Raw genomic sequence first — 25709 nt, 5'->3', positions numbered from 1 at the left:
AATGGAAATCCTGCTTATGTACAGCAACTATATATCTGTACTATAATACTTCCCAAATATGGGTATAAAAGAGTTTTATTAATTGTTGATTTAATCACTTAATGCAATATTTAATCAATAGCGGTTTGAAGGGTCATTAAACATGTTTGCTTTTAAAATAGAAATCAAATTTAATTGCGTGTCACAACATTCGTTTTATTACCCACACCTAAGCTGTGCTGACTTGAGCTGTAATTGCATCTCAGTGTTTGATACATTTTCATAAGAGGTTAGAGAAGCAGACTTGGTATGAGGTTCACAGGTTTGATTCCTACAGCTGACAGGTCACCACACTGAGCCCCTGAGCAAGACCTTTGAGCCCCAGCTTGAATTGGAACGACTGAGCTCATAAATCAATCGAAATATCTCTGACTTAGTGAACTTTGACCTCGAGTAACAAAACTGGTCAAAAACCATAGCTGTACCTGAAGATGGAATAAAGTGTGCAGACTTTGAGTGGTCAGAAACACAGTAATGTTTTCTGTTTTGTTTATAGACATAGCCTTTCCGACAGTTGCTTCATTCTTCTGCTGCTTTATCCAACGCAGGGTTAAACTGGGCTGAAGTTGACCCCAATATGGGTGAAGGCAGGATGCACCCTGAACAAGTCACCAGTCTGGTCACCAGGACAGCGGGGAGACGGGGAACCTGGACAAAACTCAGACAACTCTATACGGGAAGGTCTCCGCACCCGACACATAATCCATCCACCTCCACACAATTAGGCCAGAGTACTAACCGTTACATATCTGTGCAGCCCTGTCACACCAGGTAACTTTAAATGCATGTTTATTGACTGAGGAAGGAAACTATGGAGACGAAAATACAGAAAGAACCTGTTAACTTCACATGGAAATATAAACAGAATCTGAATTATGAGGTGACTTTTATGGCCTTCCTTCTTTTTATCTCGCAAGAAAACCAAAAACAAGCGATGGCATTGCAAGTATGGTATTGTTCTCAGTGAGGGCGAAATGTGTTTACTCATTACAGATAACCCAATTCAATCGGGTTTGATATTCATACTGTCAGAACACACATATGTTCCTAATTTATCTTCCACACTGCAGTTTTATTTCACTTTCTTAAAAAACAAACAGACACACAAGAGCTTGCCTTTGTTACTTTGCACTGGTGGAGTTCTCCCCTTTTACTTTGTCTTAATTCTAATCTTAAAAATAAGCAAAATTCCTCTGAGATGCTGGAAGCACATCTGCAGCCCTTTGCAAACACAGAGATAATGAGGTTGCGAAAGAAAAGAAAAATGAAAAGGAAGGAAAAGTTAGTTTGTGCGAGGAGATTCCTTTCAGGCAGTCGATGCTGGTGTGTGTGTGTGTGTGTGTGTGTGTGTGTGTGTGTGTGTGTGTGTGTGTGTGTGTGTGTGTGTGTGTGTGTGTGTGTGTGTGTGTGTGTGTGTGTGTGTGTGTGTGTGCAGCAGAGCAGGCTTGCTTGTGTAAGGGGGTGTGCATGCTGATGGCCATCGATCGAAACAGAAGGTGTTGTCTGGCACTTCAGGCCATTCACACAGACTTCTGGCTTTGAGAGCAGAGTTATATTAACAACTTTGCCAGTTTGTAATTAATATGAATCTGTTGTTGAGTTTTATGTGCCCTGTTTTTTGAAGACCGGAGCCATTTTGATATTATATAGAAATACAATCAAGATTTCCCTTTGTGAGATAAAATGACCTCCCGAAAGAGAATTTTTCATCTGCTGCACAAGTAAAATGTACAAATAAAATTTCTGTCATCAGTTTGAAGACATGAATTAAAAACTGATCCCATAGCGTGGGGTATCTTCACTGCACATTCTTATATGTAAGTACATTCTTTACAGATATGGTCATCTATCCAAGAACACAGTGGAACATAAAAATGGAGCTTCTTTAATGGATGAATGAAATTTATTTTGCAATTGTTCTCGCTACCCATCAGTTGTATGAGTCGTATTGAAAAGTATTTTTGCCTGAAATTCAAAATAGCTTTGTGGCCTTTCTTTTATTTAAATTTTTTTTTAATAGCTTTGCACAGGTAACATCTTTGGTAAACAGAGCAAACAATTTGACATTATCAGTTTTGTGGAAAAAGATATGTCTTTTCAAACATAACCAATTTCATCATAATTCAAATGATGATTAGCAAATTAATTGGTTATGGTCTCGGATCACATCATTTGATTGGTCTTGCTTTAATTCTGATTTCAGCACATGATGCGGTGGTGAGCACTGTCGCTGCACAAGACAAACATTTCTGGTTTGACCTGCTGGCTGATGGGGGTGCTTTTCAGTGTCAGGTTTGCATGTTCTCCCTGTACTGCAGCACATATTGTCAAGTACTCCGGCTTCGTTCCACGATGCAAGAACATGTAGGTTAGCTTAACTGGTGGCTCCATGTCTGCTGGGATCGGCTCCTGCCTTTTGCGATATTTGCCAGGTTAAAACGATTATAGAAGATGGATGAAGACGTGGATCAGCCTTAAAATCTCTTTATACGCTGTTTTATTTTTTGTTGTTGTTGTTTTTTTCCAGCAAAGGGAACAAATGGAAAGGTTTTTAATGATTCAGTTTTTAAAAACAATTCTGTTGATAGAATATAAATTAGCTTTGATACCTTGCAGCTTGCAGCTGAGAAAGAAGATGTTTCAGGTCTCTTCTTTTTAAACTGCTGGTACTTTGCAGTATGTTGCCCTAACCGAAGCAATCTGTGACATTTCTACAGTATTACCATTTACATGTCTTTTGGCTGCTGCCTTCTGGGGATGCCACAGCAGTCCATAATCCACATGTTTCCTGTGGGTCAAGTTTCACATGGGACGTCCTCCATGAAGCAACCCTCAGATACAAGGAGGGGGAGAGGGGATGCTGCTCTAACCATAGCCACAACTCCCCCAGTATTTACATTTATATGTAAATCTAAATACTTTCAACTATAGCTATGTTTGCTATGTGGTCTATTTTTTTCTTTTTACAGTGCAAACACGACACAAAAAGGCTCCCAAGCACAGACAGACTTCATTATGAGGCAACACTGCAAACTACTACAATCCAGTGTAGCCCTTTCCAACCTCTCAGAGTCATGATGTAGAAAAATGAAATATCATTTTAGTTCGTTTTACCTCTGACTTTGAAGGTTTCACTTGGAAAAAATAAAGACATTTGCACTCATTCATGATCATTTGGGGACAGAAAATAATAATCTATTATGAGAAAATGTGTGATGCTCTGTAAATTATTACCTCTGCTCTGTCCAGGCTGCCATCTGTATGGTCAGTTTGACATTAGCCTTCCTTTTCGTACCCTTTTATCTTCGTTCACGCGTCTACAATCACTTGCCAAAGACGAAACTTGTGAACTCGTCTTCGCAACCTGAAAAGTTTTTCAGTCTTGTAACAACTTTAACCCTTCCCCATTGGCAAAACCGAGGCTGCGGAGAAAATGATCATCAAAGCCAGACAAATTTACACCTTAGCCAAGTATCATGAGTCCTGCAATTTCACACAGACCCAGTTTTCCTCTACAGCAACACCAGGAAAACAGCCAAGTTTGCCACTTTCCAGATGGAGGCTAGGCTTTTGAATAATGACTCGCTCTAAAAGTTGCATTTGAATGTCTCTGCTACAGTGTTTACAAAATTGCTGATCTCCACACCGGTGCTGGAGCGGCGGAACACTGATATATATACAGTGCATACAGTAAAATGTCTCACACATCAATCATCATACACACTTAGTTTAAAGTTGCTTGTGTATTTTGTATGTTTGAAGCTGGATATTAACTAATATTTTCACATGGTTCAGTGTTGATTTTGCCAGAAGTTGCCTTCAGTTATTGGAATATTTTCGTTTTCCCCAAGCAGGCTTGTATCAAGTTTACAGTGAAGTGTGTAGATATACTGTAGGTGGACAGGAGGGAAATTCAGGACTGAATTTATTTTTTCCACATGCTTGTTTACAGAGCTCAAAGATGAGCTCTTTCCCTTCATTTCTATCAAGGCGATTCTCCTCTTCCAGTCACTGTGTGCGTGCGCGCGCACACACACACACAACACACACACACACACACACACACACACACACACACACACACACACACACACACACACACACACACACACACACACACACACACACACACACACACACACACACACAGTGCACATCTTTCTATGTAGCGGCTCCTTCCTCAAATAGAAAATGTGCACTAAAACATGACAGCACTGGCGGCGAGTCTCCGAGAGCAGCCCCACTCTCTCTGGCCTAGATTCTTTCAAATCCGCTCTGGAAGTGCCTTCGTCCTCAGCTGCACTGCCAGCCCGCCAGAGAGTGAGTGAGCAAGCCATCTGGCTGCACAGCACATCAAATCCCAATCTGTGTTAATTTGAGTGTTATGGGCCATTGTTTATTTTGGGGAGTAAAAAAAAAGAGGAAGAGGGAGGAAAAATCCTCACTCACAGGATTAATAACTCTTTTGTAGTTAATTTTGTGCTCTTTCCAAAGTTTCAGCAGACGAGCTGTATGCCAGGCACACTGCAGGTCACTGCTGAAAATTAGATGTGCCTAACCTGGCAAAATCAAAATTTCATATAGCTACGAGACAATAACGCTTCGTGGATTCTATTAATGTAAGCCTAATTCATAAATGGAACATTTCTATAAATAAAATACCATACTATCTGGGCCAAAAATCATGCTGCGAAGATAAAAGTAATTTTGCGTTTGTGTTCACCACCTGGTGAAAACATTTGGACTCCCATAGGCGTTTATTGATGTTTATTCAGATCCTCAATAACAGCAACCATTACAGCTACTCCTCGATAGGTTTTCGTAATCCCCCGAGTGGTATAGTGCCATATTAAACACATTACATTTTCACAGTGGAGACCTTGGAAATAAAAGCTCAAGTTCCCATTGATTAGCCACAATTACAGATAAATGAATTAGATAGATTTTCTACATGTCCAGCACTCACTGGTGCAGCACCACAACAAGCCAAAGAAGTATAGTCGAAGCCACATCTCTTTTTCTTTGTCTCGTTCCCCTTCCTCTCTCCCTCTCTCCTTCACTCCTCTTCTCTCACTCACACACACGCACACACACGCCACCCACCCTGACACATGGTGTGTTATGCAATGGGTGATGCCTAATTACCACTGACATCGCGGAGACTGTTAACTGCGAAATTAATCATGACACAGGCGTCAGCTTTTGATATTTTTTCGCCAAGTGCTCTGAGTTCGTACCAGCCGATGTAATTAATAAACCAAATGCACACAAATACTGATTGGATGCTGACACTGATGTCTTCATAATAACCAGGGACCTTGAAAACTAACGGCAGGTGCGACAGAGTTGCGATAAGAGTGAGAAGGTCAATGAAGTACAAGGGGAATAAAAGAGAAATTGGGACTATTTATTTTATATTTCTGTGAGGTTGCTTGCAGTTTTTGCTTTTCAGGAGCTGTGAGCCAACATAAATTAACTTTTTTTTTTTTTTTTTTTTTTAATTTAAGCACTGTATTAATCCCCAGAGGGGAAATTCCATACCAAATGACCCATCGGTAGCAGCAGCACAGAGCAGCGCTCAGGGGGGGAGCTGGGGGGGTCTTGCTCAGGGACCCCCAGTGCATGTTTTTGGGAATTTGGGAATGAATTTAATAATAATAATAATAATGATTAAAAAAAAAAAAAAAGGAGTTTCAGGATAACAAGGTTGCCTGAATGTATCTCCTGCACAGATTCTAAACAGCTGTGAGTCCACAGTAGCTTGCAGAGGGCCACGGAGCTATTTATATATTGCAGCATTGTACTGAAAAGCTTACAGTATGCCCAGTCATGCATAACACAAACAGTTGCTTTTCAGTTAGCAGAAAACCTTGCTGTTACTTTATTATTACAAATAGATGAACTGAGACTCCAGAAACATGGCCCACCCATAACTGGCATAATTAATGTGACATGCAGCTCATCAGTGCACAAACCTCTACAAGAGCCGGCTGCTCATTTCTGGAGGTTTTTTGCTGCCTCGGTGGCAAATGATCACAAGCCAAGCAGTCCGGGACAAGATGCAGGCTAATTGATTTGACAACTCGCTTTGTGTTGTTTACCTCTCATGAAGTCTTTTCTGTTTAGTTTATTTTTTTTTTTCTAACCATGTTGTTATGAGCTTTGATCTTCCACTAGCTTCATAGTGTAACGTATCAGAAATATTTCGTTTGGAAAAACATAAAGAGGATTCATTTCCCATTTGAGACATGATGCGACAGAGCTGTGATTACTTCGCAGGTTAGTTACTTCTTCCTGTTGCACAAGTGTCTTGTGTTTTTCATGCAAACTGTACCAATAGGTTACGTTGAGAGGATCTGAAAAATGCAGGCCTCTTTCAGGTTTTGCACTGAGCTATTCTTTAACAGACTCTCCTCTCAGACTCAATGGGGTCACTGAGTGCATTGGGAGAAGAAGAGTTCACAAGACACCAGATTAAAAAAAAGGCAAAGGAACAAATAACCTACGAGAGGGGCAAAGATTTTTGTTTTTGTTTTTCATGCAAAATTTTGTCTTCTGGTTTTACCTTTCTGCGGGTTTTTTTTTATTTTTTTATTAATCTCTCTCTGCAGAAATTGCTTCGATGAAAGGAAATAAGAGGCTAAGGTGCAAACAAAGTCTTCAGCAAGACTGTCGAGGTGTAAGTTGCTTTTTCATGATGCCTTGTTTTGTTTTTATGTATTGCATTTGACAGTGCTTGATCTTTTCATATATATTTCTTATGGAGGAAATGTACTTAGTTGTCTTCACTGCCCTGGGAAAAGTGCATGTAATAAGCTAGTTCTAATGATAATAATAATCCCTGATTCATCTGATTATCATGAACATTTTCTATATTTGTCTCAGGAAAACAAGTCATGTTAATACTTCTATCAGTCCATCTGACCAAAGGTTGCAGGGGAAAATGCACAGAGCACAGAGTTTGAAAATAGGCCACAACATGTTTGCACAAATTATCAGGACAGGACCATATGTACTAACACTGTAAAAACATGAACGCACAGGGCAGTAGCCAGAGACACACAGTTACAGGCATCTCAGTCGTTTCCATTAGCCAAATTCCTAAAATTGTAGATCGACATTTTGAGAAATTATCCCTATTACCTCACTGCCTAGGATTGTTTGAAAATGTATCTTATCATCTGGTGAAGTCGTCTGCATGCGTGGACGTGCGTGTGCCATACGTGACAGACAGAGGAGCAGACGGTAACCTTTACAAATGACACACAAACAGTGAGACAGTGCATCAGTGTAAAGGTGGCTTTTCTAATCCTCCCTCCTCCTGTCGTCTGGTCTCTCTTGTCAACCATCACTTCATTACATCCCAGGCAGAGTGACGCATTGAGCTCGGTTGTTTCTCTGGCTACTGTTTTGACATCCTGTTTGTTTCAGGGCCTCACCTGTCTCACTTCTTCAACTCAAGTCAGCAGCGCTGAGGGACACCTTTAAGAAACGCCAAAACAAGAGAGTGCTGTCACTTTGCTCTGCTCCTTATTCTAATGTGCAGTTTTGATATAAAACACTACATTATGAGTAATGTGAATGTTATAATTGTGCTCTTTCCTTATGAATACTCCCACCCACTCTGGTGCAGTGGTTAGTGCTCTCAGCTTGTATTGAGAATATTGTGGGTCCAAATGCAGGCTGGACATTTCTGTGTGGAGTTTGCATGTTCTCCCTGTGTGTGGGGAGGCTTCTTTCTGTACTTCAGCTTCCTTCCTATGTCCAAAAACATGCATGCTGACTGAAAAAGGAGTTGGTGTGTGTGTGTTTGCCCTAGATAGAGTGTCTACCTGTCCAGGTCTATCCTGTCTCTGCTCATAGTTAGCTGGGATTGGCTCTAGTGCTCTACAACCCTAAACGGGATAAATGGGTATAGAAAATGGATGGAGGTGAATGGATGGATACTCCTGTCCCTTGACCTTTTGAACCCACTTTATCCAAGTCAGAGGCTCAAGCCAATCCCAAACCCAATAGAAGGCCCTTGTTGTAAATACACGACAACTCTCACCCATGCATTCATGCAAACACTACCCTGGGCAAATTAACCTTTATCAGTACTGACCACCAGACAAGTCAGTCAGCATTTTTTTTTTTTAGTTTTGGGAAGAATATCTGGAGAAATATCATGCAGATACAGGGAGGAAACGTAAACTGCACAAAAGGAAGAAAAAAAACCCCAAGTCGTCTTAATATTAAGAGGCAGTACTAACAACTACTCTACCAAGTGACTTATGAGAATATTTGTCCTTTTATGTGATATTAAATACATTGCTGATCATACTTGGACTTCTACTTGGATGTGAGTGTTTTACTCCTAAAGTCATATATTTTAAAAGTCAGTTTGTAAGACAAATGGCACACAGTGGAGAAGTGATTGACCTATAGAAACATGATTCAAACTAGCTGGCTAACAGGATTTTTTTTTTGTGTGTGCAGTTTCCATGTTCTTGCTCTGTGATGGACTTGCAACGGTCTCAGAAGGTATACCTGCCCTTAGCCTGATGCTGGTTTTGGAGAAAGGGGTTCTCAATGTAAATTTATGTGACTTATGTGCATGTCAGCAAACAGGACGCATGCTTTGATTTTGGAAAATTAATCAGCTGAAGAAGCACACAGTTTAATTTAAGCATTAAATTGTTGTGAACATGATGTAAATACCAGACACTAAAACAATTACAAAAGTGATGGAACAGCGGCCATGTCTAGGAAGGTATAACGAGTGTATTTGTTCATGGCAAAAACAATGCCAGATTGGGAGAAATTTTAATGGTATCAGTATTTTATTTAAATGGATGATGATCACTTTCATAAAACATTCCTATCGAGCCATGCCAAATTTATGGCTCAACAAAATTAAAGGGAGTGATGTTTCATCAATAAAAACATATTCAGATGTACAAAATGAAATCCAAGCATTTGCTTTTAAGCTCACTCTACCTTGGCATCTAGATGCTGCAGGAGGGAGAAAATGATCGCAAGCAGGCACCAGGAATATCAATTCATAATGTACTTGACACAGTTTTGTTGCACAACACATCATTTAGTGATAATTTTCTGCATGTTAATAATCTGATCTGAAGTCAGGCTGTAGCCTATACGCAGTGTTCCTAATGAATATGCATTTCTGACCACACTCAGGGTAAACATATTATTTAATCATCAACGTGTTTTCCGTTGTCATTGCTTAAGTGGGATGAACAAACCCCAGGTGGTGTACAGATAGTACGAGATACTTTTGTTTTGGGAGGCAGGGCAAATGCATATCATTCAGGATTTAAATGATACGTGCTATTCATGTGGTCGGGCAACTTAAGGTGAGCGGCAATCTGTGTCAAAACTGGGACTAGAGGATGGCCTTATTTATGCTGTCTCAGGAGAAACACATGAAGAGTTTGCATAATGCGCTGATTATTTTCTCTCTAACATATTCATTTAAAAAGATTTATCCATCCATCCTTCCATCCATCCATACATCCATCCATCCATCCATCCATCCATCCATCCATCCATCCATCCACCCACCCATCCATCCATCCATCCATCCATGCTAATATATTTTTCCTGGTCTTTAATCATGGAAATGCGCCTTTGCAATAATCTAAAGTGTAAATTCTCACACTGATACAGTCACACGTAGATGATTCTGTCTGTAATTATACCGCTGGGTGAATTAATTAAAATCTAGCAAGATGGTTGTGTAACTCTTCGACTTTGCATTCATTTTACTGCTTTCATGCCAGAAATACAACTCCTGTTAAATCAAACATTACACTGACCGGTCAACTTGGATTAACCGGTTAAAGTGTAATAAAATTTGTTGTCTAAGCGAATGCCTCCGTGAATAAGGATGAAAATCAGGCACAAGAAAACTGACCACATTTGAAAGTTATTTCGTGGGGGCAACTACAGATTTTGCTCAGTTTTTGTATAAAAACTGTGTTCATAGTTTGGAATGCATTGAGTTAACACAATGAGTCATTCATTTTCATTATCATTCACCCTAAAGAGCTCAAGGCTCTTTTTTTTACAACCTGTCTTCATTGACCGTGGCTACAGAGTTCAGATGTCAAAACATGGTAGTTCCCATGGCAACCCCATTTAAAATTCAATAGACTATGTTTCCACGTCTGACCTTCCAAGGCCGCTGTCTTATCATTGAACCATGGGTTATTCAGTCTGTATGTTATAAATGTCTGTTGAGTACATTGACCGTATTGACATTAGCCAAAACGAATAAGATTAGATTTTTTTTCAGTGAATAATTATTCATTTACTGATGGTGAGTGGATGCATCCAATGAAACCTGGCCAGAAATGCTTGAGTGGATCACTTTTCAAGTTCCCACATAGGCAGGAAATACAGCCTGACTGTTGCTGACCACTCACTCCATGTTGTCATCTCCCTCCAGCAATCAACAGCCAGACTTTTGATCAACACAGCTTGTGGGTAAAAGTCCACACAGTAAAATAAATGCAGTAATGAAACAAGCGTCCGTATATCTTCTGCACCCAATTCATCTTACTAAAGTTTGTTGGAGCCTGGAGCAGATCCCTGCTGACATTGGCCGAAAGTCAAGGTACACCCTCGAAACACACATGCACACGCACACGCACACACAATCTGCCTACAGTTTCAAAGCCACGTTTGGTTTAATTGTAGAAGGTTTGATAGTTTCCTTTATATTCACTAATCAAAATATGATGTGTACACATGGAAAAATGTGAATGTGCTTCTCTCTTTTTACTCTGTCATATGACTTCTTCCTTAGGTGACATTGTTGACCAGGTTTACGCCATAAACACGTCGCGGCCCGACACAGACAATCACAGAGACTCACATCTTCTGACAATTTACAGTCACCAATTGACCTCACATGCATGTTTTTCTCTGAAGTGCAACTGTGTGTAAACCCACTTTTTTTTTTACATTGAAGTTGGAGACCAAATAAGCAGAGCGGAAAAGAAAAGGAATGTGGTTTGGTGGACCTCTATCCAATTCGTGATAGAGAAAACAAATCTAAGGGACAGTTTTTTTGTGCTTATATTTTTGTTGGTTATGAAGTATTCTTGTTACAGTTTCAAAATGTTTCGACTCGGCATTTTTCAGCACACGTATGATTAAAGTTAGGACAAAGCCCAATAGTTTATTGAGCAAATGTGGGTGACATTTATTGAAGGCAAATACTACTTAATTTGTAAGAGCTTAGACACGAAATTCAATTGGATTTTTTTGGCAAAAAAAAAAACCCAAAACATTTTGTGGATTCAGCACATTTGTTCCTCTAAGATTTATTGTTCAGTTGTGCTGCATGTGCCGCAGTGTCACATTAGACCTCCTGAAGAGCTTCGTCGGAACATGACTCTGTTGATGGAGGATGGTGGTGATAGACTTCTTCTCCGATTAAAACTGCCTCTGTAATTACCTCACACGATGGGGACGGGGTCTTCTGCTGCGCTGACGAGTGTTTTGTTTCAGAGTTAACATGCTCCAATTCACCTGTCCCCATGAGGCGCAGCATGCACGTCTATGTGTGCTCGGCCTTTTCAGCTACCGGAGCTGTCTGCTGTGTGTCTAAACTGGAGTGGAAGCCTGCTCCTAATCATAGCAATCACTCTTATCACTCTTCTGAAAGGACCCCCCCCCCCCCCCCTCCACCCCCGCCCCCCCAACACACACACACACACACACACACCCTTTCCCTTCAAAAGACAGCTATTTTTATCCACCATGTATGTACAGTGTTTGCAGGCCAGTGTGATTATCATTGATTTGTCTAAAATGACAGCGCTTGAAAGCTCAGAGAGATTCAAGGGAGCTGCCTTCAATTTTTACCAATGAGGGAGCCAATTATTACTGATTTGATATCAGCCGTGTTCTGCTGTCAGTCTGCAAATTCTTATGACTCTGTCCCTGTGGAAAAATCTGTGATGCAAAGCTAAATTAGATTTGCTCATGATGTGTTTGACTGGCATCCATTATGTGCAATGGACAAGTGGGAGCTGCATGAATGGGTGTGGGAAACATTGCTTATATCTCAATTCGCCTACTTTTTCCTAAAGCAGGTCCCCATTCATGGGTGATTAACAGGCAGATCAGGGAGGCGGGCAGTGTTGCTTGGTTGGCTTTGACTAATCTAACTGCTGCTGCCTTGCTTGGGTAATAGCTACAGGCTGGCTTGGAGAATCCAGACAAGCAATGAAGAGAAACGCTGAAACCACTCCATGGAGCTCCACTCTCTCAGCCGAAATCTTACATGCACCCTGATAGTCAGCCACGTGAAACGGTACCAAATGTGACTGACAACTCCAGAGATTAAAATGATTATTGGATGTTGCCGGAGTAAAACCAAAGTCTGCGCTCACATCAGTGCAATGAGATATGGGCAGTAAAATGTAAATAATAACTTAACCTAAATGACGAAGCAAATTTTGTGGATGTTGGTGTCGCGGATGAACACAAGCACATTGTTCTTTCTCGTGAGAGCACCAGTGCATTACCAGTGTGCTACATAGATCTCGTCTAATCGAAGCTGCAGTTCTCGGACTGTTTGATAGCTTTTAAAGTAAGTGTGAGCATATATCTGGCTCACCTAACAGTTTTTTAAACAGTTTTCCTGTTCTGGTAAATTGAACTGTCATTGTTTTGCATCAACAGAATATGAACAGCCATCACCAGTGAAGAGTGGAAGGGTTTCTTTCTTTCTGAAATAACCACAGAGGCATGTGTAGGTTGTGATAAATTCAGTTAATGGCTCTCTTCAATTGCAAGCACAGTTTCCACTTTGCCTGGCCAAAGTAATATTCTATGATTTTAATTCCGTGAAATTGAGAAACTCTAATGTTAAAAACAGCACTAAAAAGTTTGTGCTCAAATTAAACTGTTGCTCCATTGTTTGAATGGGACTTAATGACAACTCAAAGTACCATTGTAATACATACAATTACTCACTCAAAAGTCCAATTGTACACTCTTCAAAAACATTTCTAAAGTCACATTATGGAAGACAAATATAGATATAAAGCAAACATTTTGGCTATTGAAATCAAAGGGTTTGTTTATCAAATAAAATTGTGCATGTACTAAGGAGAGAAGTATATAACAGGCTGCATGGGTGAAGTATTTAGCACTCTCACCTCACAACGACAATATTTAAGGTACAAGTCTGGGTTGGGGGCCTTTCTCTTTGGCATGTGCATATTCACCTTGTACATGAATGGATTTTTTTGGTTTATTTTGTTTTTTGGTCTGTGTGTTTGCCCTGTGATGGATTGGTGACCTGTCCAGGCACACTGTGACCCTCAAATGGAAAAAAAAAAAAAAAGAAAAAGAGTGTAGAAGATGAATGGATGTGAGTACATTACACTGGAGTATGAGTGGAATTCACACAATTAGAGAATACTAAAATATTACTTAATCAAAGGACTTGTTACTTTGACTTCTGGTTATACTTTGTTTGACTTGGGACTTGAAGTAGGTGACATCTTGACCGCATCTACTCTGGGAACAGCAATAGAAATATTGCTCCACCTAGTGGAAGCAACTTACATTGCCTTGATTTCACTCTTACGGTAAAATGACTTTTCTCATAGTACTTGTAGGGTCTTGCTGGCTTCGTGTTAACTGTGAAGTAGGTTCTGGGAACCCTCTCCGACCTGTGTCTCTTATCTAAATTGTGGGACCTGCATGACAAACCTCTTCAGATGTGGCACGAAAATAAAATAAAAAAAATTGTGAAAGAATGAATACAAGATTAAAGTAGGGTGAAGGATGAAGGTGGAGGGTTTGGCAAAGGCAAAGGCAGAAGAAAAAAAAAGAAGTATTTTCTTGAAATCGGTGACTTTTTCCCAGCGTCACACAGGAGATTATCTGAGACAGCGCTGCACTGAGCACGGTGCCCTATTTCCAGACGGCTCCGTCTACCTGCGCTCAGCCCCCCGCCCCCTCCTCCTCTCCTCCTCCTCCTCCCCCTCCTCTTCCTCCTCCTCCTCCTCCTCCTCGGAGTTTGTGTTGCACTCGTTGCAGTAGGAGGGTCCATGTGCACAGAATGACGTCGCGCTGACTGCAAGTCCGACCCGACTCCTTCGTTTGTTTTTATTACTCACTTCCATCCAGGACCGGGACTCGCTAATCTTTGCAGAAATTACGGCCATAATGTGAGATTATCCGGCGCTGTGGTCCGACCCTCTCTCTCCCGGCTGGCCGCCGTCCGTCCTGTCTCTCTGCTGAGGATTACCACTGGTCAGGCGCAGCGCACTTCTCCTCACTCTGTCTGGAGCTGTCAAACTGACAACTATGTGTTGGAAAGAGTAGATACGAGACATTTGTTCTTATTTATTGACTTTGCTCTGCGTGTCTTTTTTTTTTTCCTTCTCCCCCACCCTCTCTTCTTTCTTGCTTTTTGCCCTCTGGATTATCGCTGCCCAGCAACACAGCCACCTGACAACTCTGAATGTCGTAATTAAGGTAAGGACGGACGCAGCGAGCTGGCTTTCTCTCCACGTTTTATTCAGTCTGGCACGAGAAAGAAAGCCCACTTATTTCTCATTAAGAGGGATGATTCATTACTTGCATGCATTTGGTTGGATTTTCACTGGAAATGTTATAACTTCCAACCGGGACCGCGAAGCCCTGCTGTCTGGTCCATAATAAAACTCACCGAGAAGTTTATACACTTTATTCAAAAAAATAGTCCCGAGCTTTCTGAATCTTTTTCTTTTCTTTTCTTTTTTTGATTATGAGCTTTTCGTGTTTCCTTTATCACCTGTCTGGGAGCAATGAGAAGTCCATCAATTTGCTGCTGTCAAAATCACATAAAAAATGTGATTTAAATAATGTATAATATCCCCCTACTGCACTTAATCTGGCGCACCCATCTATGGATTTGAAAACGCAACTTCAGGAAAAGCAGAGATATAACTTAAGAAACAACAACAAGAGAAGCCTTTTGCATTATTTTTCCGCCAATTCTTTTTTTTTTCCTGCGCACCCGCAAAATGGAGAGATGTGCAGAGTTGCATGTCCCACAGAGACAGGGCAAGCCGCGTCCGGAGTGTAGGGGCGATTCATAAAGATGACACCCATTTACTTTTTATTATTAACAAGCATTTCGCACATGTTTTGCTGACGATCTGACTAAGTTTTTGATATTCCGGCTGACTGAGAGCTTTTAGGAGTGCATGCAAACGAAACAAACAAACAAACAATACAGACAAACAAACAAACCTGGTCTATCACTTCATGCATTGCTCCGTCACTGCTCTGTTATTTACAGTGTTTCATTGCTGACAGTATTCACTGGGTATTTGCACATGATGAAGCCAACAACGTTTGAAGTTACAGTATGTCGCAGCAATGTTGTGACTGCAAGAGCAATAACTATTGAGTGGCAGCCTTCAGACCAATCCACGAGTGGCCTGATAGAGCTGCTGGGTTCCTGTCTGAACTGTCCAATAGAGGCGCAGTAGAGGTGGGAATATAAACAAAAAGCCCAGGCGACGTCACGAAGATGAATTAACTCTTGCAGTGCAGCAAGTTGTACTGTACAGCCCCCTGCTGCGCACATGATGAGCCTTATCAGAGAGGAAATACTGTACACACCTGCTTTGTACTTTTATAATTTAATATCTTGTCTTGGTATCTCTAAACAGCAAATATTTATTACTGGGATTTCTGTCAATTTACTCTTGTATTTTACATCTTCGCATATCGCACACTGTCATTTGCACATTTTCTTCACATTGTTTTGCTGGATTAGGTTTGTCTCAATGAAACGTGCTTTAACATTGATCTATAACTGTAAACTATACCAAGCAATGTATTTATATTGATGAGAATATTCCTGAATGTGTTATTTAGTTTTATATGAATTCCAACTCAAAGCACATGCTCCAAATGAGTCTGATTCTCCATTGTAATTGTTAAAACAATACTTTGTGTGCAGATTGTGACAGCTCTAATGTAAACTTGGATGTGTGTGTTTGTGTTTCCTAACCAGGTGAATCAATGCACCAGAGATGGAGACCAAAAGATACCAAAGTTTCTTTGATGGGAATGGGTCAGAGAACAAATGGTCCCAGGTCCCCGGCACGATGGAGTACTGTTGCAGTACGGAGGATTCAAATCTGACTAACAATGATATCCTGATGGACATAGTCAATGTCGGCTGCCCTGCTGGAAGCCTGGCCACTGACTGCAAAGACAACAATACAAAGAAGCAGGAGCAGCCAGCACTTCGGCGCAGCCAGAACCAGCCATTTGTTCTCCCACACTTCAACAACTCTCTCCATGGTCATAAGCAGGAAATGGACTCCAAGGAGCTTTCCAAGACGGTAGCTGAGTCTATGGGCCTTTACATGAATGCTGCCAGGGAGGCAGACTTTGCATTTAGCCAGCATGGGGGCAGTAACAGTCCTGGAAAGCTGTATCCAGTATGTGGACGAGCCCTGGATGAGAACCAGGGAGGTCCCACAAAGAGTCCCAACCTAAAACCATTTAGTTTCCAACAGCCGAGCAGCACTCCCAGAGAATGCACCTCCGGTACTCCAGTGAGCTCAGCGTCCATGCTGGCTTCCTCTCTGTCTTGCAGTCCACACACCTCCAGCTCCATTTCCAGCCCTGGAGGCAGCAACAATATGGTGTCGTCTACCACCAGCCCACCGGCGTGTTTTGGACCACTATGCTCATCAGTTGGTAGTCCTGTCAGCCAGACTTCGTGTGCTGCAACCCTAGCCAACATCAAGCGCAGGAACTCAGTCACATGTAGCCCCGCTGAATCCAGCACGGTGGGCTCGCCACCACTCACCAGCCCGCTCAATGTCATGAGGTCCCCAATGTCCAGCCCTCAGAGTATGAGTAGTGTGAGATCCCCTCCGTCCTGCAGCACCACATGTAACATTAGGTCATCTGTCTCGAGCCCCACTGGTGGCAGCTGCGCTGGCACTACCAACAACTGCAACACAATAAGGCCCTCCATCTCCAGCCCTGCCACAGGGGGCACTTTGGCTGTCAGCAGCCCACAGAACCCCTCCTCTGTTGGGTTTCCGGTCTCCAGCCCAGTTGGTGGACTAGGTTTGGTACAGAACGACACCAACAGCCCAGAAGCAGCAGGGCTGACCACAGACACAGACTTCAAGAACTTTGAGTTTCCTAAAGTAGAGATGGTGGATGGAGAGGTTTTCAATGTTGGCTTGGACCAGATGGGCATGGTAAAGTACATTAAAAACGAACCTGGGACTGACTTCAGGAGCATGTGTTTAGGTAGTTCCAAATGTAATGCGAGTAGCACACCCTTTATTACTCAGATAAAGAGTGAGCCAAACAAAAACGAGGGATGTATGAATCAACAATCCTATGGTGAGCAGTCACCATCTCTTGGTCTCTTCGCTGGGTCTGAGACCACCTATCTGTCTCTGAGGAATAACATTGATGAATACAGTCTTTCCGGTATCTTAGGACCCCCTGTCTCTATCAATGGGAACTATGAGTCCGATGTGTTCTCCAACAATGTACTGTCCAAGGGGGTTAAGCAGGAGACCAATGATGGCAGCTATTACCAAGAAAATAACAGCATGTCTACATCCGCCATTGTTGGAGTTAATTCTGGTGGACATTCATTCCATTACCAGATTGGAGCGCAAGGAACAATGTCTTTCACGCGGCATGACGTGAGAGACCAGTCCAACCCTTTGTTGAATCTAATTTCGCCCGTAACGGCGTTAATGGAATCGTGGAAATCTCGGCCAGGCATGGCACAAGGGTCGCTGTCAGCCAGAGGTGAGGGATACCATGGCCAGACCTGCATCAGCGACAGCATGTCAAGGTAAGGACAATATGTGTCTGTGCATGCATGCACCATAAAATAAAAAAAAATAAAAAATTACAGCTTAGCTAAAGAGAGCAGTTATTTTTCATTCTCCTTAATAATGCCACCCCCCCACCCCCCTCCCTGTTTACCTGTATAATAGTGTGTCTCTCTAGAGAATCCAATAGATAGCCAGTTTGTTGCAGCAGACCCGTATTGCACAAGGGATGTAGGCCGTTTTCCTATAGTGCAAAATAATAACAACAGCAGGGCTTGGGAAAGGCAGCGGGATGCTGGCTGGGGGAACGGGAATTAAAGAAAGGGGTCCAGGTCATTGTTATAGTAGCATGTGATCGCGGCGTCATCTCTGCTAGTTCTGCCCTGCATTCTACTGTAACACAGAGGCAAAGTTTATCTCTTATCAGGAGCCTGTACATATGTACAGCAGCAACATTTATTAATGTGTTATCAGGCAGTCTGGCTTAAGACCTTGTGTAATGCAAATATCTATTTTTATGGGTCCTGGGCCATAGACAGCGTCATAAATTCTGAATGATTGATTACATGCTTTTGTTACCGAAGTGAAGAAATGTACTATTTATTTTGTGAGCTTCAGAGCTGAACCAAAACAAACAGGCTGGAAAAAAAAAAGAAAAAAGATCTATAGTTATTTTTCAATCTGGAAAAGTAGAACTTTGACAAAGTTGTTGTGCTTTCAGTCTATTCGGGTGTCCTAGTTGTAAGTGAAGTACATTATCAGCCCAGTTATTAACTGTGAATTTTAGAGCCATAAAACAAACCATAAAAGGCAGATAACAGTGTTGAAAATACAGATGTGTGCTTACTTGAAGTGAAAGGTGCTGCTGTTTGTTTACAGTAAAATAAAAAAATTTTTTTAATGCAGAACACACACTTGTTTATAACTTTTAATAAAAAGTAATGACTGTCTATTTGGGATTTTATTGAAAAGCGACATTGCTGTCATATAATAATGCACAGAATTTCATCAGTTTCTTGTTTTTATGAGCTGGCGGAAGGAAGCACTTAACAAAACCATAAAATGACTACCTGCTTAGTTGGAGAGCGTTTGATAAAAGTCAGACTCTTTCAGAGATTGTCGGAGAAACAGGGCTCCACTTGAGCTTCTGTGCATTGCACCGCTGTGTTTGACTGAGACTCCACAATGACAAGTCCAAACTGATTGCTGTGATGTTGCACAGTTGTAAAAATGGGGATTTATTAGATCTGAAGTTTTCCTGGTGAAAATTTGCAGATGTCACTGATAGCTCTGCCCATTTTACATGTCTCGTTTTTCATTTTCTCGTCGTGCATGCATTGTGACCACACTATACTTTTGGCTCGTTCCTAACACACCTGCGCATGTGCATTTATTTACACCGCATCTCATCAATAGATTGCACCAGATTGTCTTATTCTCATTTCTGCATTCCCTCAGTTTGATGTGTTTATTCAGCCTTATGTGTACAGCGCACACTTGTCTTTAGAGTAGATACTCCGCCTGTGTATACTGTGTGTTTGTGCATGCGCTCTAACAAGGCTTGCAGCTCTGAGGAGACTGATACAGCCCCGTTACCTTGGAGGCGACCCATATGGCAGGAGCCAAAGCGATGTTGACGGGATCACTGCCACCTTGGTCCTAATGAGATCCAGCTTAGCCCTAATGTCAGACAGGATGACAGTAAGAGGTGGGCCACATGGCAGCCAGCCAGACAGGCAGGGAGGCAGACAGACACAAACACAAATATACATGCATACAGGTGCATATACGCACATACATTATTCTACAAATACATACAGTATTGTCTTTAGTGGAGCGTAAGAACTCTTTTTCCAAGAGATCGCTGCCTACTTTTAGTGCCACCTTACATCAGTGTTGTATTGATTGACCACTCTACTCAGGCATAAACATGAGCTTATTGTATCCTGTTCAAAATCTGTGGCTCTGTCCAGCTTCAGACTGACTTCACAGCGACCAAGTTCAACTTTTCATAGGCAGAACAATGTTACGTAACCATTAAAAAGCACAACTAAAAGTGTTTGATCTGCGGAAGCTTTGGATGACAGAGTGTTAAATCCTTCAGCTCTTTGTTTTCTTCATTTCAGTTTTCTCTGTAAATGGTTTTAATTAAAGATGGCTGCTCATCTGAGCAGTCTGCTTCACTTTGTGCAAAACATTTTAACTTGGATTCACAAGAAAAGAAAGGAGAGGGGGGGGTTCTTGAATTCTTGTTCATGTGTGATATTTGAGTTCAACTTAAACTAGGTAGCCGGAGTGGATTTTCCCTTTTTCATTTTTTTAAACCATAAAAAGGTTTCTGTAATTAAGGTCTGGGAGGAAATTTAAAAAGCAACATGATTCGGTTCTAAAATATATAAATATGTAAATTATAATAAAATGACCTACATTAGAGCCCTGGATTTTTTTTTTTTCCTCGCTGACTAAATCTCTAAATCTCTTTTCAACCTATTTGGGGCATTTTTGTGTTGGTTTTCACAGTGAATTTTCACTACGTAGTGTTTCTCTAAAACTTGTCAACCCCCATGACCTAATAATTTCATAATCCGACAAATGGTGAAAACTAAAAATAGAGGCCAACAATACATTTTTGTTTAATGTAGTTAAGCTCTCATTAAAAGTTTTATCACTAACCACAGCCCTGGGAAAAGTAGTAGCTTATTATAGACGGACACTTACTTTGCTTAAAGCTTGCAGTCAGTTTGTAGATCGACCGAATGCCCATCATGAGGAAGCACCACATTCAAGCAGGGAAAATGCTTCACACTGGACTCTGGCCAACTCTCAATGTTCTGCAGAGGGATGAAAAGGCATACTCCTGAGAGCACACTAATAAGGCTTTAATTGTATGTTCCTCCACTAAATTAATGGATGGAAATGATTTGATTAATTCAGACACTGCTGGATACTAATATCCAATTAAATCCCAACACCAGGCATGCACAGGGGCTCCCGGTGCATTATGGGTTCCTGACTATAAAGCTGGCAGCTGCTTCTTTGGGTTTTGAAAAGGATGTTACAGGTGAGCATGCTGGGGAATGGCTGTATTTCTCAGTGGATTACTGAGTATCAACAATACTGTGGCAAAGATATGATTCTTTTTTATTTTTTTTTTTTGCTGTTGTTGAAAGCAAGTCTTTTAATTATATATATGTTCTCTTGTGTGCTGTTGTATATTTAATTATATTGTTATTAAGTGAAGCAAAGATGAACCATTCAAAGCACATGTGCTGACAAAGTGCAAAAAAAGGTTCAAGTTATTGACACCAGTGTTACCTTCCTTTTATTCTGGAATTCAATAAAAACTAATTGCTGCCAGGTTAGACATGGAAAAACCTACTTTACTGTTTTGAGTGTGTAGACGTTCTTGATGACATCTTAAGTGACCGTAACCGAGTCTTGAGTGAATTTGTGCAATCTTAAGCATGACATGCATTCAATCATTAGTGAGTAAATGTCACAAGCACAATATACATTTAATAAAATAAAGCAGCATTGAGGCCAAGACCAATAGAGTTTCAAGGAATGAAACAGATTCAAGTGGTGTAAGATTGAAGGCAGTTGTTATTATTTAATTAAAGCAGTATATATAGTCATAAGGGTAACGGCACAAGTAGAGCTTAATGTCAAAAGACAACATTTATATTCAATTATAGGATTATTTTACAGGTACATTTGAAAAAATAACACACACACAAAGAGAAAGTTTGTTTTTCCATAATTTCTATATATTTCAGGTTTATTACATTAACTGTTTCACACCTTGTTAAAATGTTATGCTTTATAATTCAAGTTTTCACATCACAGAAAGCAAGAATATATTATTTGAAAACATTTGAATATCGTAAAGGAATAAATGCAGTTCCTTTCATTTCAATTAGAAGCCATAATTATCACAAATGCAATTTAGAAAATTCTTGAAACGTCTCAGGTGGTATGAGTGTCGAAACACGTTGAATAATATTCAGCGCAGTTGTATATGTGTACGGTTTAAATTAGGCGATTAAGATGATTAAATGTACGTTGTGTTTTTTTTAATTTAAATAATGTATGTGAACAAAAGACTGAACTAACACTACAGGAGTAAATGTCTCTTACTATAATCTGACTGTTAATAATTCATTGTGACCATTTATTAGTTACCTGGCACATAAAAAGCCTGTGACAGTGAGTCTCCCACTGAAGGGTCATTTGTTTAGTTTTTTTTGCTGCTTGTTTTTGGTAAACCTACCTCTGAGTCAGACATCACCAGACAAATGGAGCATGAGGTGAGCCTGGTAGGTGAGCTACATCTGTTAACAACCACGCCACTCCGAATGGAGGAAGAAGCATTTTTGGTGCATCACTTCTTGGAAGCGGCAGATTTAATAGCTCATTATTACTCACACACAAGATTATAGTGTAAAGCATGATATGACTACAATGAGAAATAAAAGTCAACATCGCTCACTGTTGACAGACACAGTATTTGTAAGGTGTTCTAACACAATACACAAATCATGTTAAAATCAGTGACATGATGCATCCAATTAAATGGGATATATAAACTTTTTTTTTTTTTTTACATGTTACCAGCAGAATTCCAACACCAACAAAATTAATCACCAAATACCAAAATCTATGAAGGATCATTTCATCAACTCAGTTGCCACATGTCTCCCTCTTTATGCCCCACACACAAATTACATAACAAATGAAAGCAGACTATCCACAGATAATGAGAATTTAAGCCCCATTACTCACATCACCTCAAAGCATCCGTATGGTACCAGTCAAAGCAACAGCGGACAATAAAACAATTTCTTTGTTTTGTCTTTTGCTGTTTTGCACAGAAAATTAGATTTCGCTGCAAAAATGGACAGCAGAATATTTTAGGCTCAATTGGATAAACCTTGTTTTAATTATTTGTACTATTTTTGTCACTGTATTTCAGTGTGGGGGAAAAAAAGCATAAAATGAAATGATAAAATATGCTTAGCAGAAACAGGTGAAATAGTGGTAAGCCGTGTGAATCTTTGTCTCTCAGAGGTAGGAAAAACACTCGACTGGGTATCAGAAAATTCAGCTTTGGCATACAGCTTCCATGCTCACAGACACATTTGAAGCACCTTGAAATAAACAACCATTTCTCTAAATTTGCAAATGGAATTGACATTTGTGTGTATTACAAGCAGTAAGGATGGCTTTCTACTGGAAGAGAAATTAGATCAATAAAACACCTGAATGAAAAAAAAAAACAAAAAAAAAACCAACCAAACAAAACAAATGAACACACAGAGCTCACATGCATCCAGATTTTCTTTCTGTCTTCTGGGCAGCCCATCACTGGTCGGTGTGGGTGGATTGGAGGCTGTGCAAAGCCGAGTCGAGAGGCAGCGTTCAAGGTATGAATAGTAAGAGTTGGTCCAAGTGGTGAAATTCTACTGTCTACACTTCTTCAATTCTAAAAATGTAGCCTCAGAAATGACTGCCTGGTGAGGATAAAAGCTCTTTGTGAGGCATTTCAGCAAGGTGAAAACCCGTAAAGAGGCGGGAAAAAAGTGTTTCATGGAGCTTAGGAGTTTTTTAGGCAGCGAGCTCTTGAGGCAGAGGCTGGGGAAACATGCAGTCATTGGATACCTGTGGTTAGTAAACTGTCAAGTGTTTCAATCAGTCAAACTTTGTTTATATAGTACTTTTACTACAGAAAAAAAATGCAGGCCAAAGTCGTTTTGAGGTAAAAAGCCAAAATAAAAAAAGGGGGAAAAGGGGGGGGGGGGGGGGGGGGGGGGGGGGGGGCATTATTTAAAAAACCTTATTACGAAAAAAACCTGCTTTTAAAAACATGAACATTTTCTGCAGCCACAGTAGTGCTGGAAAGCAGCCTCACCGTAGGTTTGTGTATTAACAGTGGGAATGATTAAAAAGCTTGCGATGGTTCATAAGGTAAAAGTAAATCTGTAAGATAAGAAGGCACAAAACCATTAAAGAACCGTACATTTGATCCTAAAATAATTTAAAGGGTAGAAGGATGACATGGCTGATTTTGGGCTAATTACAGATTTCACTTTGCTCCTATTTTGATTTAATAAGAATGTATGCCAGGATAGGTTGTGTTTTTTGTTTTTTTGGGCACATTAGGATGCAGTTTAATTTTTTCCACTGTGCAACAAAAGATATTTTTTCCAGTATCTCCCTCATTGCAGGGATGAATAACCTGGATGTCAGAGATTTTTTTATTTTTCAGTGCTCATATGATACACTTGAAGCCTGAATTATTTGTACAGTATAAAACGATTTGATAACACAAACTTGAAAATCACCATGTTTGATGGACTCCAGCTTTGAATCCACAATTATTTTACAATCTGGTTCTAATTTTATGTTGCACTGTTTTTAGTTTTTATTATATATTATTATTAGCCTGCATGTACAGATATAATATTAGTTGTATACATCCAGTATAGAAGTAGTTAACAAACCTCTGCCCCTAGTGAGCTGGGATCGGCTCCAACCCCCTGCGACCTTGAATTGAACAAAGTGATTTAGAGGATGGATGTACTGTATGGTTAGTTGATTACTTGGGGTCCGGGACCCCTTTCGTTGTGGCCCTTAGATATCAAGGAGGTCCGAGGTTTTGCCTGCTGTAAGGTTGTCAAAATCTGATTTGCACGTGTCAAACACCAAAAAGTCACGGCCTTGAATCTACAGCAGACTTAGGAAAAATGCCCGTTTCTTTTCAGAGTGAGTGTGACCTATTACACATTTTGACACCAACAGTTCAATCTGTGAAGCATATCAGGTTTATGATGTTCAAAGTGATTATTGGTAGGAATATTTGTACTGCCAGAAACAAGTGTACTGTGTATCTTGTTCAGTTTTTTTTGTGGGTTTTCCATGCCACATATTCATATGAACTACTCCTTATTGTATTTATTACTTTTCACGTAAAGCTCCTTCAATTGCCTTGTTGCTGAAATCTGGCATACAAAAAAAGTTGTGATGTGATGTGACGCCTGCTCACGGCGATGACGTGCTGCCGGCTGTTGCCAAGCAACACGCACGACAACCGAGTCAGTGTACGGCAAACAGCAACCCGGAGTGTGTATGGTCAAAAATTTGGTTTTGAGCCTGATTTGTTAAAAATAAAACCTGAAGCATTCAAAAACCATTTATTTGGTTTCTTTGGCCCCTCCGTCAAATGCGTACTGCACCTACTTTCTTTTTCCAGTACACACTGCACACAAATGCAAATGTACACAAATGTCGTCATGCTGACTTCACTGATTGACGGAAAGAGAAGTCGCTAAAGGTTGAAAGTTTTGTGATTTTTATCATGGTTGAGGGTGGTCTTCTCAAATATACAACACAAGATCAGCACAGAGTTGATTATATCATCCAACATTATCTCAACAGGCATTGGTATGAGAGCACAGCGGAAAGGCGGCTTTCTTGTCCTGCTTTATGAATGATTTTTCTTTTCTTTTTTTTTTTAACCTTGTGCGATCACAGCGTAGGAGTACATGTCTAGAGTGGATGTAATCTCTTTAAAAGAACCAAGATGACACTGTGTGGCACACAATGATAGGATGCACAGAAAAGAAGCCATGTCTCCTCTCACCATGGCCGCCAACAACAAGAACAACAGCACACATTCTAGGCCGGACTTGACACTCCAATAAAAGTGTGGTTACTCCTGGCGAAGACTCCTGGGATTTGAATGCTTGTCTTGTCCTCATTTGAACTTCTTCCTGAAACACACTCTGGTGACAGAGGGCCAGATTTCTGCTAGGCCAAGCCTGTAGTTGGAGA

The 25709-nt window shown here is 40.7% G+C and overlaps 1 protein-coding gene across 2 annotated transcripts in view; it reads left to right on the top strand.

Moving 5' to 3' along the window:
- The first annotated feature begins 14085 nt into the window (after window positions 1-14085).
- Window positions 14086-25709, top strand: part of nr3c2 (nuclear receptor subfamily 3, group C, member 2) — a 76197-nt gene continuing 64573 nt past the window's right edge. The window contains exons 1-3 of one of the 2 annotated variants that reach the window (XM_080463953.1): window positions 14086-14319; window positions 14506-14544; window positions 16076-17899. In XM_080463953.1, the coding sequence (XP_080320079.1) occupies window positions 16095-17899 (1805 nt within the window). In that variant the 5' untranslated portion in view covers window positions 14086-14319; window positions 14506-14544; window positions 16076-16094. Of the gene's footprint in view, window positions 14545-16075; window positions 17900-25709 lie in introns of both variants that reach the window. The other variant, XM_080463952.1, reaches the window with a different exon arrangement.

This window comes from Lipophrys pholis (assembly GCF_963383615.2).
Source record: "Lipophrys pholis genome assembly, chromosome: 5".
NCBI lineage: Eukaryota > Metazoa > Chordata > Actinopteri > Blenniiformes > Blenniidae > Lipophrys > Lipophrys pholis.
Note: the sequence above shows the minus strand (reverse complement) of the source record. Positions and strands in the feature narration are given on the sequence as shown.